Genomic DNA, 16385 nt, shown 5'->3' with positions numbered 1-16385 from the left:
CTCCATTTTCAGTTTTCTCTGAGACTCTTTTTTTAAAAACATTTTTTTAATTGTCAATGGACCTTTATTTAATTTATTTATATGCAGTGCTGAGAATCAAATCCAGTGCTTCACACTGGTAGGCAAACGCTCTGCCACTGAGCCACAACTCCCGTCCTCTCTGAGACTCTTAATACATGCAAGATCATGTAAGATTTCCTGAAAGGGTTTTCTTATTTTCATATTTTGCTCACTTTTCAGAAAGATTTTCTCATTTGTGTCTTTCATATTCCTTCTGATTAAAAAAAAAAATCTTGCTGGGCGTGGTAGCGCACCCCTAAAATCCCAGTGACTTAGGCAGGGGAGGTAGAAGGATTTTGAGTTCAAAGCCAGCTTCAATGAAAGTGAGGCACTAAGCAACTCAGTGAGACCCTGTCTCTAAATGAAATACAAAACAGGACTAGAGATGTGGCTTAGTGACTGAGTGCCCAGAGTTCATTCCCCCCACCCCCCGCAAAAAAAAAAAAACCCTGAAATTATATTATAAGTTTTGATTTCTTGTTTTGAGGATGTCTGTTTTTTGGGCACTGGGGATTATACCCGAGAGCACTCTACCTCTGAACCACATCCCCATTCTTTTTTTTTTTTTTTCAGACAGGGGCTTGCTAGGTTGCCTAGGCTGGCCTCAAACTTTCAATCCTTCTGCCTCAATTTCCCAAGTGGGCTGGGATTATATAGGTGTGTGCCAATGTGCCAGGCTGGGTTGTCCTTTTCTATATCTTTTTCTATATGTTACCTGTTTTTGTTTCATGGGTTTAACATCTTGCTAAGCATACTATTAAGTGTTTCTAGAAATGTCTTTCTTTCCTCATATTTTTTGTTTCCTCTGGGTTCCCTTTTCATTAGTTTGCTTTTGACTTTTTCTTACAGAAGAGTCTTTTCTCAATGTCCTGTGGTCGTATGTTACTTTTCTGCTTCAAGTGAGGCAGCTGGAGATTCTGTTCATGTGGATACACTGAGGCTTGTCACTTGGTAGGGGATGGCTATAGAGAAGCTTGTGGTTATGCATGTTTACTGAGAGGACCCCAAACACACTCATCTGCAGATCTTTTCTCCAGAATTTGACAGTTTCCTAAGAAATGACTCCCAATTTTCTACCTGGTAAATATGAGGGATTTTAAGCTGGCGGCCAGCATTTTGAGAGTCCATGCAGAAAGACGATTGAGGGAGGGGAAATGTTATCTTTCAGAATGCAGATATTCATGTAGGCTCTCTGCTATAAATATGGCAGCTACTCCCACTTTCCCCACCCTCAGGCTGTGCCTGGTTTCCTAGTCAGGGCCTCAGATTAATCCAACCCATTACAAACATGAAGTTAAATAAATTCCTTGAGACTTTGGATAAAAAAGCAAGAACTTCTGCACCAGAGTTTCTGAATTAAAATAAAACCCAAAAATTTCCTCATATTTGACATCCTCAGACCCTCCCAAAATGTATGAAATTTACCTAATTCAAACGCCTTTACCCTTCCCACTTCATCATGCTGTTTTTTCTTTGATAATGCCTTAGAACAAGTGTTCAGGGTCCAAGTTTGTTTTAAAATAACCCAATGAGCTGACAGACGGAGCTCCTGGAATTCTGCAGCTTGCGCTAGAGTCCACAGATGGGAAATTGCTGTCAGCTAAAGGGTGGTGCTATTACCGTAGCCCGATTTCTGAAGCCTTTAGAAAAAAATATCCCCTGCGTTAATTAGCATTCGCCACAGGCACTAGTGTTGTACTGCAGTACTGGAAGAACTCAGATAATAAGAGAACACAAGAGTGCAGTCTCTAACTTTTAACTAATATTTTACCATTTAAAAATGTAGATTATAAAGAAAGAGTTTTGTCTGTAAAATAAATATGCTCCTTTATGGCTGATCTATACCCTTAAATCATTGTGAAATAGATATTATGTTCTAAAATCAACTAAGTACTAACAGTACCTAAAATAGGAAAAATCTTACTTTACCTCTTCGATCTGCTTAATCCACAAATCTCTTCCAAGAAACTCCTGATGTAAAACTACTGGAGCTGAGTTTAGATGAAAAGTCACACAGTCACTGGTCTTTTCTTTAATAAAAGGCTGGAGGTCAGAATTTATCTAAAAGGAGTAGTTAAAATAGTTCTATTAGTAAAATGTATACATAATAGTATGTTTTAGTCATACTCAGAAAGCACCAGTAATGCAGTAAAATAAAGTTTTAAGATGCACATTAGTAAGCTTTAATAAGCAAAAGAACATTTTGGATTATTAACATTAACCTTTACAATTCTTTAGAATTAATTAATTTTCTCCATTAATACTTTTCTTTTTTTTGGTGGTGCTGGGGATCAAACCCAGGGCCTTCGCATGGTGTGTCCATGCTCTACCATTGAACTACATCCTAAGTCCCGTTCATTTTTTCCTTTTTTGTCTCAGTCTCCCTTGCAGCTGGTTTTCAGGTGTGCATCATTACACCCAGTCTTATTTCTTTTTTATTTGGTAGCAACCTTTATTTTAATTAAGTTAAAAGGAAGGATTTAGATAAAGGTTTAATAAATATAATTATTTATTAAATTACATTTAATAAAATATGCAAAAAACCTCATCTGGAAGATATATAAATATATATATATATCTTCCCCCTCCCTTTTATGAGCTATTTAACACCTAAAAATATATACTAAATGAAAATTTTAAAGCATTCATATATATGAAAGAAATAAATAGCTAGTTTTAGGCTATTTGATATATATATATATGCCATTTAAGAGAATCAGCAGTTAAAATTGAAGCTTTCAGTTTTATTCAGCATATTTTATAACTTCCCATAATTTATTTTACATAAGGAGCTATAATGCAATGGTATCACAAATAACAAATATCGGGCTGGGATTGTGGCTCAGCGGTAGAGCGCTTGCCTTGTACCGGCGGGACCCGGGTTAGATCCTCAGCACTACATAAAAATAAAGGCACTGTGTTGTGTCCATCTACACCTAAAAAAAAAATAAATAAATATTTCTTAAAAACAAACAAACAAATATTCTCCCATTCTGTCAATGGGAATATTATGTTATTTAATAATTTTATGAGTTCTCTCAAGAACCCTTTCAGCTGGGCACGGTGGCACATGGCTGTAAAATCCCAGTGGCTTGGGAGGCGGAGGCAGGAGATCACAGGTTCAAAGCCAGTCTTAGTGAAAGTGAGGTGCTAAGCAACTCAGTGAGACCCTGTCTCTAAATAAAATACAAAATAGGACTGGGGATATGGCTCAGTGGTCGAGTGCCCCTAGATTCAATCTCTAGTCCCGCCTGTCCCCTCCCCCCCCCCCAAAAAAAAAAAAAAAAACCAACCCTTTCAGGTGGAAAGAAAAGACAAACATCAAAAATATGGCCTTTGGAAGGCTGAAACAGAAGGATTGCAAATTCAAGGCTAACCTCAGCAACTTAGCAAGACCCTAAACAACTTAGTGAGACTATTTAAAAATAAAAAAATAAAAAGGGTTGGGGATATAGCTAAGTGGTAAATTGTCCCTGGATTAAATCCCCAGTACTAAACAAAAAACAAAAACAAAAACAAAACAAAACAAAAAACACCAAACAAAAAACACCAAACAAAAAACAAACAAACAACATGGCTTAAGTAAACTGTGGACTTCTGTCAAAATTATATAGTACTTAACAATCATACTGTTTACACTATACAATCACCATCTATGACTGACAGATTTTGAGCATACAAACATTTTTTGACATATAAAAGTAGCTTATTAAATGGCAAAAGGTTTTTTTGTATATCACTTTAGCTACTTAAGTATTGCAAAAGATAAAGGGTGTGCAAATACCTTATGACTCATGGCCATGTGCTTCCCATACTGAAATGCCATATCCTGAACCTCAGCATCATGCTTTGCTAATTCCATCGCAGCTTGGCAGCTCTTTGCTAGTAAGGCACCATGGGAGAGAAAAGTCTGCTCCTTCCAAGTTGATATTCCAATATCATCTGTGATATAATTTCCCTAAAATGTAACAAAAGACAAGATTAAAAGCATTTTAGGAGTAACTTAATTGTTTCTGTTTTTGATGAATAAAAGAGTTAGGAAAAGAGCTATTCAAAACTGGCGAATGCAACAAAACAGAACTAAAAGATGCCAAATCTTGATTTTATAGTGTCTCACTAAGTTGCTTAGTGTCTCACTAAGTTGCTTAGGGCCTCACTCATTTTCTGAGGTTGGCCTTGAACTTGCCTTCTCATGCCTCAGTTTCCTGAGTTGATGGGATTGTAAGTATGAGCCACCACGACTGGCCTGAGAATGTATTTTAATATATGAAAAGTTAATATGTAGTAGTATGTAAACCACAGTATTTTTCCATTCACACTAAAGAGGCACTTGATAAAATTCAACTCCTATTCTTACCCACTAAATAAAATACGAAATAGGACTGGGGATATGGCTCAGTAGTGGAGTGCTCCTGAGTTCAATCCCTAGTACTGGGGATTTAATCCAGGGGGTGCGAAAAACGAGTAAAGTAGGAACTGATGTGTATTTCTTTTAACATGATGGGGATTGTGTGTGCGTGTGTGTATAAGCCCCAAACCAGCAAATACTTATGGGGAAATAGGAGCCTTCCTCACTAACATCAGGAATAAGACAGAGATGCACAACACCGATGCTGTTTAACAATGTAATAAAAGAGACAGAGAAAGACAGATATATAAAGATTAGCAGGGAAGAGTTTATTGCTATTTGAAGACAATATAAACTGCAATGGGAAAACCGAGAGGCTCAACTAAAAAACTACTACAAACAAGATAATTGAGTAAGAGAGCAGTGTTAAAATTAATAATTTGTAATTAACATAATAAGTGTATTAACCATAGATTTCATACATTAAAAACTAATCAGAGAGTATTACAAACAATATCTTCTCTTCCATTATACAAAAAGAAAGATTAAAAAGCTGGGAATAAACTTAAAATGTACAAAATTGTTATGAAGAAAATGTTACAATACTACTGAAGGAATAAAAGTGACTTGAGCTAGGTGCTGTGACATACACCTGTAATTCCAGCTAGAGGCTAAGACAGGAGAATTGCAAGTTCAAGGCCAACCTCAGCAACTTAGAGACCCTGTCTCAATAAAAAAGGGGGAGGGGCAGGGATACAGGGATATACTTCAGTGGTAAAATGCCAAGTTCAATCTCCAGTACTTGGAGTGGGGAAAGTAACTTGAATGACTGTAAAGACATATGATGTTCAAAGACAGTAAGAGCTAACTAACCTCATAGTTCTCCAATGAAACTAACAATCTCCATAACACCCCAAATCAGGCAAGTTGATTCTAAAGTTCATGTAGAAAAAAATAAACAAACAAAAATGGCAGGGAAAACCTTGAGAACAGAAGAGCAAGGTACTGTATGTATGCATGGGGGAAGGGTGGAAAGGAAGAGCAAATTTTGTCTAGTCCTACCAGATACTGTGACATACTAAAAACCTTCTGTAATTTAAAAAACATGTACTTTTTAGACACACGGACAATGGAACAAAATAGAAGCTTCAGAAAGCAACCAAATTATATATAGGAATTCACTATATTTTAGGGAAAAGTTGGACTTCTCAGTAAATGGGTGGGGTAGGTATCATTTACTATAAAAAGCTATCTGGAAAAAATAAAGTCTAATCTGCATTTTATACCATTTACTAGGATAAACTCCAAATGGCAAAACCAAAATCAAACAAACAACTATACAACCTTCTGCAAGGTTAGAAGATTATCAAAGAAACAGCCGATAAATCTCCCTCCTTCATAAAGATGTCCACACTCTTATCCCTGGTACCTAGGAATGTTGTTGTACATGGCTAAAGGGACATTGTGATGTGATTAGATTCAGGATAAGGATTTAAATTCAGGATTTTGAGATGGAAAATTAACTGAGTGGGTGAAATACAATCACAAGGTCAATATAAGAAGGAGGCATCAGAGTCAGAATAATATTAGGTGACATAATGAAAGGAAGGAGACTGATAGATGCCATGTTGCTGGATCCAAAGATGGAGGATGGGAACATGGGCCAAGGAATGAAGGTTGAAACTAGAAAAGGCAAGGAAATGGGTTTCTCCAAGAGCCTCCAGGACAGCAACCATGTCATCATCTTGATTTTGTGGCTTCTGACCAATAAACAGTGCCCAATTCCCCAAAGCTTCACTCTGTGTAAGTAAGATCGTGAATAAATAGGCCTCTCAAATATGGTTGGTGGAATTGGAGACTAGATGGAAATTTTCTATTGAAGTGATAAATCATTTTCCCTGTAACCTACATCCAGGAATTAATCTTACAGATCACACATATGTGAAATGGAACATGCACAAGGGCCAGGGTGACTTTTTAAAAATATAATTCAAAACCACCCTGGCCTCCAGGATGTTTCTCAAGCACTGCAGGCATTTCATCTGTAAGAAGGCCTTTGCACTTGCTGTTCTCTCTGGCAAACATTGTCCCCTGACGTTTACATGGCTAAATTCCCCTCATTGCTTTCTGGTGTCTTTTCAAAATTCTATTCATTTTTAATGATCTACCTCTCTCCCACATTATTTCCTATTTCCTTACTCTGTTTGAACATGTTTTCTTTGATACTGCTGGACCTTTCATAAATTTATTTGTTTACTGGTTTATTGTCTGTCTCTTCCACTAGAATATAAGCTCCATGAAAATAAGGATCTTGCTTTGTCAACTGAATCAAGGATATAAATATGGATAGATATATCAACACCTAATATAGTATGTTAGGTACGCAATGAATATTTACTGAATCTTTTATCTTTGTTTCGATGTCTTTCTCTCCCTCTTTTCAATTTCCTTTACTCTCTCTCCCACCCCCCAAACTGTTTTTTTTTTTTTTTTTTTGAGACACTGGGGATTGAACCCAGGGTGGTGCTACTACTAAGCTACTGAGCTATAACCCAAGCCCTTTTTGTCTTTTATTTTGAAAAAGGGTCTCACTCAGTTGAGCAGGCTGGTCTCAAATTTGTAATCTTCCTGCCTCAGCCTCTTGAATTGCTATGATTACAGGTGTGTGCTCCCATGCCAACTTTCCTTTATCCTGCCTAATTTAGTCATAATGAAGAATTGAAATAATTCTCCTTTGGGCTGGGATGTAGCTCAGTGGCAAAGTGTCTGCCTTGCATTCGCAAAGCCCTGGGTTCGACCCCCAGTTCAAAAAAAAAAAAAAAAAAAGACAAAAAAAGAACCCCCCCCCCAAAAAAAAGATTAAAATAAAAAACAAACAAACAAAAAAACAACCCTTAGGGGCTGGGGATGTGGCTCAAGCAGTAGCGCGCTCACCTCACATGTGTGCAGCCCGGGTTCGATCCTCAGCACCACATACAAAAACAAAAGATGTTGTGTCCGCCGATAACTAAAAAAAATAAATATTAAAAAATTCTTTCTCTCTCGCTCTCTTTTTAAAAAAAAAAAAGATATATTAAAAAAAAAACAAGAAATAATTCTCCTTTAATGTCTCACTCCTACTCATAGAATTGTAAGGGTCCGGCGGAGCATCGGAGAAAGAGACCACACAAGAGACTGGCTCCATGCAATTGCAGGGGGGAAATTTATTGGGGGATCCGTTCCAGCGCGATGGGACTCTGTGCTCACTCAAGAAGGGAGAGCAGCCCGCAGCCCAGAGCCCAGAGCAGAGGTCAAGCGGAGCTTAAGTACACTTTTTGGAGAGGGTGGGGGGCTTTGCATACATCAGAACAAATCATCATGAGGCGCGGGAAAATTGAACAACATCTCTGAGTCAGGATTAGTACATACATTGGCGGGAACAATCTGGGCAGGGGTGATTGGTCATTTCTAAGCGGGTACACATTTAAACTGATTGGTTTTGGAGCCTAGATGCTTACGAGCCGAGTTACTTAGAGCCCTTAGCTATTAAACAACCAGGGAATCAATGGAGATATTTACTGGGCAGTTCCAGCATTGTCCTAACAGCTACAGAGATTACAGGTTCCGGGGGTAGCAGAAGAATCTTAACAATACCTGGTCTTTTTTTTTTTTTAAAGAGAGAGTGAGAGAGGAGAGAGAGAGAGAGAGAGAGAGAGAGAGAGAGAGAGAGAGAGAGAGAGAGAGAGAATTTTTTTTAATATTTATTTTTTAGTTCCTGGCGGAAATACCTGGTCTTTACTTTTTAGCCCAGGCCTTGCCATTTAGAAGCTTTACAATGCCCAATCTTTTACACTTTAACTCAAGCTTTTGCAGCTTAGTATCAGCTTAGAAATTTTACCTTTCAGAATCAAGATAAACTTCATAGCACTACATTTAAGGTCTTCCTTTTTTTTTCCCTATTTGTTACCGGGGATTGAACCCAGGGGAGCTTAACCACTGAGCCACATCCCCAGCCCTCTTTTTAAAATTAAATTATTTATTTATTCTAAGTTGTTATATATGATGGCAGAATGCAATTCATTTCATATTACACATTTATTTTTATTTTATTATTTTTTTTTAAAGAGAGAGTGAGAGACAGTGAGTGAAAGGGGGAGAGAGAGAGAATTTTTTTAATATTTATTTTTTAGTTCTTGGCGGACACAACATCTTTGTTGGTATGTGGTGCTGAGGATCGAACCCGGGCTGCACGCATGCCAGGCGAGCGTGCAACCGCTTGAGCCACATCCCCAGCCCCTCATATTACACATTTAGAGCACAATTTTTCAAGTCACTGATTGTACACAAAGTATTTCCACACCATTTGTGTCTTCATACATGTACTTAAGGTTAATGATGTCTAACTCATTCCACCATCATTCCTACTGCCTTACCCCCTGCCTTCCCTTCCCTCTCCTTTGACCTATCAAAAGTTTCTTCATTCCTCCCTTGCTTTCGCCCCCCCCCATCGCCATTATGAGTCAGCATCCTCATATCAAAGGAAACATTCGGCCTTTGGTTTTCTGGGATTGGCTTGCTTCACTTAGCATTGTATTCTCCAACTTCATCCATTTACCTGCAAATGCCATGATTTTATTCTCTTTTAATGCTGAGTAATGTTCTATTGTGTATATATACACAAAAGTTTCCCTATCCATTCATCTATTGAAAGGCATCTAGGTTGGTTCCACAGTTTATCTATTGTGAATTGTGCTGCTATAAACAGCTATGTAGCTGTAGTATGCTGTTTTTAAGTCCTTCACCTAGCTCTCTTTTATATTTTATTTAGAAACAAGGTCTTGCTGAGTTGCTTAGGGCCTCACAAAGTTCTGAGGCTGGCTTTGAATTCACCATCCTTCTGACTCTGCCTCCCAAGTCACTGGGATTCTAGGCATAAGCTCCCACGCCTGGCTTAAGGCCTTCCTTTTGAGTTAGCAAGCAGTAATTCTTGGTTCCATCTCCTATCCAAAATATTCCCTGTTTCATTCACACAGGACAATTGGTTGTTTCTGAAGTAGAATATATACTTTCGCATTTGTACAAATTTTAAAATATCATTCTCTACAAAGGAAATATCATTTCCTCACATTCTTTGCCAGGAAATTGAATCAATTCAGTACAATATAATTTCTTTGAGGAATATCAAATATAAAATATCTCCACAAATATTTTTTTCTTTTGATGAATATTCCCTGAGTTATATTTTAACAGAGTACTTAATTCTCTTCAAATTTTATAATTGCTTACACAGCTGTTTCTCCAAAGGCTAGTCTTAGTCATCTTTTATTATTTTATTCACTAAAGTTATATTTATTTCAATAAATGTTTGCTGAATGAATAGAACCCAGTTTACCTATTGTAGTTATTTTTAAAATTCTTTTTAGTTCTTGATGGACCTTTCTTTAATTTATCTATATGCAGTGCTGAGAATCGAACCCAGTGCCCCACATATGCTAGGCATACACACTACCACTGAGTTATAATCCCAGCCCATCTATAGTAGTTTTTAAGTAGCTGTTTATCTTTTTTTTTTAATTTTAAAAGCTGATGGGTAGACATATTCAGACAATGGCATGCTATTCAGCAATAAAAAGAATGGAGCTACCATTACATGCTATTCCATGGATGAATCTCAAAAGCACTATGTTAAGTGAAAAAAGTCAGACACAAGAGACCTATATATTTTACATGATTCCATTTATATGAAATGTAGGTTAGTGGTTGTCCGGGGCTGGAGGTTGGGGACTATAAACGGGCATGAGAAACCATATAGAAGTATGTGTGAAAAGTGTTCTAAACTGGCTTATGGTGATGGTCATATCACTTTTTAGTTACTCAAAAATTATGGAATTCTATGTTGGAAGTTGGTAAATTTTATATGTAAAAGGCATCTCAATAAAGCTTAAAGAAAAAAGGTAGGGCTGGGGATTTGGCTCAGTGGTAGAGTGCTTGCCTAGCACGTGTGAGGCACTGGGTCAATTCTCAGCACTACATATGAATAAATAAAATAAAGATCCATCAATGATTAATAAAAATATTTAAAAAGAATTAATGGAGATAATATTTTCCATTTCTTGTTCTAAAATAGTTAATTTAACTTTTAAAAAATTTACATGATCATCATTTAACTTTTAATGATTGGTATATCAACTTCATTTATTCATACACAAACATTAAGGTTCTATCATGAGTCGGGATCTTTGTAAAATAATTTAGATATGAAGATTAATAGTCTATCTTCAAGAAGCTCATAGTTCAAGGACAGATTGTATATAGATATATATAGGTATATATACCTACATATTGATATGTAGAAATAAATATACAAATGTAGATATCCTCATATAGGATATATAGATAATTCCATTTCAGAACAATAATTGCAGGATCTCTGATGAGCAAAGATTCAGTTTTGTTCATTATATATTTCTTACGGGAATTTAGAGATTTTATTTCATAATTTTCACACTTTAAATTATGCAAGTAACACATGATCACAGAAAAAAATTAAGAAATTCAGAAACCAAGAAACAATTAATTTATAGTCCCCTGAAATCTACTGCCACCAGTTAATTGCACCATAAGTTAATAATTCTGTTCCTAAGTTAATCTGAAATGTTATTCCCTGAACATTAAGTTATTACCTATTGTGAACTCGGTTATTAATGAAATAAAATCCCCCTATTCATTTCTACCAGCTTGTCATGTATATACTAAGAGAACATGCTCTGTTCTTTTAGGAACAAAGGGAAAGTTAATGTACAATGTAAAATATGGAGATAAGATAACCACATCTATACCAGACTTTTTACTCTCCAGATATATAGAATTGAATTAATAATCAGAGTGAATGAGATTTAAATATGCATACAGCATCAAGTTATATAGATGTAGTTTTTGTTGTTTTGGTACTAGGGATTGAATTCAGGGGTGCTTTACCACTGAATCACATCCCCAGCCCTTTTTATTTTTTGAGACAGGGTCTCATTAAGTTGTTTAGGGTCTCACTAAATTCATGAGGACAGACTTAAACTTACAATCCTCCTGCCTCAGTCCCCCAATTCTCTAGAATACATGCAGTTTTTACTGAAAATTTATTATATATTAAAAGATGATATAGTCATGAATATTTAGTTTTGACTTATTTCCTTATTTTCAGGAAGGTAAGTCAATATACTTATTGAATGACTATCCGAACGTCAATAATTTAGAAAAATAAAGGTCTCATGACTTTTTTGCTCAAGTAAAGCAGGTTCAAATATGGGAAAAACCCCATAAACCTGAAGTTTATAAGATGATGTTTGCCCAAGAGGGTGGCATTGGTGGTATCACTCAGATGTAACATGCTACTTTGCTACTTTATTGCCTGACAAACACATACTTTGAGTTGCTTTTTTCCTGGTGTTGATGCATTTGTATGTATTCATAGGAGACCAAAGAATATTTGTGAAAGTGGCTGTCTAGGATTAAAGGTCAGGTCCATGGCCACAGAATAAAGGCAAACTAATTGGCCTGGGAAGATATCAAAGCTAACAAGAACCTGTCGGGCCAAATTGCTCCCTTTCACATGATCAGAAGAGAAGAGTTTTGGAACTCAACAGCTAGTTTTCCATGGAGATAAAAATACTTTTAGAAAAGTATGCAGAGGCTGGGGATGTGCTCAGTGTTGGAGCACATGCTAAGCACGTGTGATCATGTTGATCCCAACACCACACACATATATACACGCAATGCAAATATTTCTTGTTTCCCTGCTCTCTACTTCAGGTTCATACTCTGGGCCACTGCCTTTATAAATGTAATCTGAATTTGGGCTAGATAAGTGACTAGATCTCACTAATGCCACATTTCATTATTTTTATTTTCCTGATGCTGGGAATAAAACCAGGGACTTATGCATGCTAGGCAAGTGCTCTACCACTAAGCTATACATCCATTGCCCTCACACATTTCACTATTTCAAATGTTTTCTTTAAACTGTTCTTTTCAAATATTTTCAGAAGACAGCCAAAACAGTCTTTTTATGTATATACATAAATTATATGTACATATATTAAAATTATATACATATAGCACACTATATTTTGTATATGTATAATATACATAGATATAAATATACATATATAAAATCATATAAAATATTTATATAATTATATATATAATTTTCATATATAAAAATTTATTAAAACCTTTTACAAGCTGGGCTTGGTGGTGCACACTCGTAATCCTAGCAGTTCGGAAGCCCAGGAGGCTGAGGCAGGAAGATCACAAGTTCAAAGCCAGTCTCAGCAATGGCAAGGTGCTAAGCAACTGAAACCCTGTCTTTAAATAAAATACAAAATAGAGCTGGGGATATGGCTCAGTGGTTGAGAGTTCCTAAATTCAATCCCTGGAACCCCCCCTCAAAAAAAAATACTCAAAGCCAACCTCAGCAAAGGTGAGATCCTAAGCAACTCAGTGAGACCCTCTTTCTAAAAAAATACAAAACAGGGTTGGGGATGTGGCTCAGTGGTTAGTGCTTTTGAGTTCAATCCCCAGTATCCCCCCACAAAACAACAAAAAACTATCCTTTTACATATATAAAATTATGTATATATACACGTATATACATGTATATAGTCTTTATACATGTATATATAAAATTAAAATAAAAATTAATTTTATATATACATAAAGATTATATAATATATACATATATAAATAAATAAATCAAGCATAGGAAGCTTTCAATAAATCTCTACAATTAGGGATTAGAAGGAGCAAGAAGAATGGAATCTAATATTTCCTGAGAGCTAATTACATGAGGACACTTTTGCATTATTTATCATATCAGCCCTCAAAAATCTTAAGCATCATCATTCCCATTTAATAGATAAGGAGGTTAAGGAGGTCAAGAATGTAGTTTGATCAAGATCAGACAGTACTATTAAGTAGCAGAGATGAGTCTCAGATGTATAGCAATTGGATTCTATTGCTTAACACATAATAGAAATATATGCAATGCTTAATATTTTTATGGTTTAAGAGTAGGTTGTGTTAAAGAGGAAATGACATATCTCATCAACACATCAAAAAGGCATTCAAACCTGTAAATTAAACCTTTCAATAATATTCATTGAAGAGACACGGGCATACAAGTAAAAAGAAACAGTAGGTAAATATGTTTTCAAGAATCCAGAGGGAGAGGGAAAAATATAGTATTTTAACAACATCATCTAATAGGATGAAATAATTTGCTTTGATTTATATTGCAGTCAAATAGGAGATAATAAAATAACAATCTGGAAGCTTTACACCCATGTAAATCATGGGGGAAGAAAGCTAGTAAGATTTACTAAAGGCTCTTTTTAAATGTTTCTATTCAAGGAATAGAGCTGTTAAAATTTTTACTCGTGAGTTAGACAGAAGGGTTGACAAGGAATTTAAAATGTAAGAACTCCTTGGTCTAGCGCTCGGCCCCTTCCTTCCCTCTCTACCAGTCAGTTCTTGTTAAGCTACATCGGGTACAAGCATGCTGAAGAGTAGGAGTCTGGATGGAGGAAGGAATCCTATTTTACAGCAAGAAATCTTACCACCAGTAGGTGCTACACCTGGGATGGGGGGAGGTTTGAAAGCTAAGGGCAGCAGATATTTCTGGGACAGATTGTACAGTAGGGGCAGAGGGAAATTGTTGTATTAAAACAACATTTATGGGCTGGGGTTGAAGCTCAGTGATACAGCACATGCCTCACATGCACGAGGTACTGGGTACAATCTTCAGCACCACATAAAAATAAATAAATAAAGATATTGTATTGTTTCCATCTTCAACTAAAGAAATAGTTTTTAAAAATTTGTTATTTCAGTCTCTGAGAATCATTAATCTAGGAATAGCTCAGTAAGGTGGCTGTAGCTACTGTCACATGAAGGGGCTGAAGAATCTGCTTCTAAGCTCATGTAAGTGCTTGCTGGCCATAGGCTTTAGCTCCTTGCTACACAGGCCACTCTGTGGGTCTACTCACATAATCTCATAGTTAGCTTCCCTTAGTGTAAGTGACCCAAGAAGAGTAAGAGCACATACAAGAAGGAAGCTTCATAATCGTTTATAAACTAATATTGGAAGTGCCATACCATCATTTCTGCTATATGCAATTGGTTGACAGATCAACCCTAATACAATGTTGGCAGTGATCACATGAGCAATACTAAGAGGTAGGATTCATTGGTGATGATCTTAGAGGATGCTTACTTACTACAGATGGAGTCTACAATGAGAATTATTTGGTCAACAGACCTGAACATTTTAAAGTCCCTTAAAACATTCTGCCCAACTGTTTTCTAGAAAAGATTTTCTGATGTACATACTGACCAGCCAAATTTGAGACGTCTTACCAGTGTATTGTATCAAAGATTGTAGATACAAAAGAAAATGGCATACCTAAGGCTACTAGGGCTGAATGCAGATAGCGATGGGGAGTATGTCAAGGTGAAGCTAGAGGGACACATTGGAGTCAGGCTAAAGTGTATTTTCATTCATTTCTGGGATTTTGTCCCCTCCTTCCCCAAGAGCAATGGGATGTCAATAGATGGCGGTGGGGTGTGGAGTAGAAATGGAACATCAGTATTTTTAAATCTCTGCCAGTGTGGAGAACAGACTAGAATTAGGGGTGTATTAGTTAACTTTCCATTACCGTAAAAAATACCTGAGTAATCAATTTAAACAGAGGAATAGTTTTGGAGGTTTAAGTCGATGGTTGCTTTGCCATTTTGCTTGTGCCTGTGGTGACACAGTATATCCTGGTAGGAACGAGTGGTAGAGGAAGCTTTTCACTTCATAGTGGTCAGGAAGCAAAGAGAGAGGCAGAAGTAGAGCCAGGGTCCCAATATTCCCTTGAAGGGTACACTTCAAGCAACCTAAGTCCCTTCCATTAGGCCCCATCTCCTAAAAATTTCACTACTTCCAAAAAAGCACCATGGCCTGGGGACCAAGACTTCAATGCACAGGCCTTTGGGGGACATTCAAGATCCAAACTACAGCAGGAGGACTATCTACAGGTTGGCAAATGAAGAGGTTGCTTGGAGTATCTCTGAGAAGAGATGAAGGCATCTTAACCACAGGGGGGCAGCCAGCATCTAACACCAGGGTAAGCAGATGCAGGGTAAAGTCAGTTTAGCTTGTGCCACTGATGGCAGGGGAGTCAGGGCATGAACAAAGTGGTAGAGCACTTGCCTGGGCATGCATAAGGCCCTGGGATCAGTCCCTTGCACCATGAAACAAACAAATGAACAAAAAGAATTATAAAGGTACCACTCTTGACTACTGTTACAGATGAATGAGTGTGTCCCTGCCCCCACCCTCCAATTCTAATGTTGACGCCCTAATCCTCAGTGTGACTGTGTGAAGCAAGAAAGCAATTAAATGAGGTCATAAGGGTAGACCCCTGATCTAACAGGATTACTGCTCTTATCTAATGTCCTTGATTGTTATTAGATACTAAGGAGCTTGCTAGTGCTTTTTGTCATGTGAGGACACAGCTACGTGACTGTTAGCTAGTCAGAAAGAAATCCCTTACCAGAACCAAATTGGTTAGAAACTTTCTCTTGGGACTTCTAGCCTCCAGAACTGTAAGAAAATAAATTTATTTTGGCCAGGTGTGGCAGCTCTTCTGGAGGCTGATCGCAAGTTTGTGGACAGCCTGGTTAACTTAGAATTTGTCTCAAAATAAAATAAAAAGGGCTGTGCTGAGGTAGAGCACTCTCCTGGCACATGTGAGGCATTGAGTTCAATCCTCAGCACCACATAAAAATAAATAAATAAAAATAAAGGTATTGTGTACAACTAAAAAAAAAAAGTACTGAGGATGTAGCTCAATGGTTCAGCACTTGCCTAATATATATGAGGCCCTGGGTTCTATGACCAGCACCACAAAGAAAGGAAGGGAGGATGGAAGAAAGGAAGGATGGAAGGAAGAAAAGAAGG

At 37.0% G+C, this 16385-nt stretch overlaps 1 protein-coding gene across 2 annotated transcripts in view; it reads right to left on the bottom strand.

Moving 5' to 3' along the window:
- Positions 1 to 16385, bottom strand: part of Pdss2 (decaprenyl diphosphate synthase subunit 2) — a 260626-nt gene that overhangs the window by 45310 nt on the left and 198931 nt on the right. For both annotated transcript variants that reach the window (XM_078019537.1, XM_078019538.1), the window contains 2 exons: positions 3845 to 4018; positions 1990 to 2121 (listed from right to left, as the gene is read on the bottom strand). In XM_078019537.1, coding sequence (XP_077875663.1) covers positions 1990 to 2121; positions 3845 to 4018 — 306 coding nt within the window. The remainder of the gene's footprint in view (positions 1 to 1989; positions 2122 to 3844; positions 4019 to 16385) is intronic.

This window comes from Ictidomys tridecemlineatus, chromosome 8, assembly GCF_052094955.1.
Source record: "Ictidomys tridecemlineatus isolate mIctTri1 chromosome 8, mIctTri1.hap1, whole genome shotgun sequence".
In the NCBI taxonomy this organism is placed as follows: domain Eukaryota; kingdom Metazoa; phylum Chordata; class Mammalia; order Rodentia; family Sciuridae; genus Ictidomys; species Ictidomys tridecemlineatus.
The sequence above is the reverse complement of the archived record's forward strand: the minus strand, read 5'-3'. Positions and strand labels throughout refer to the sequence as shown.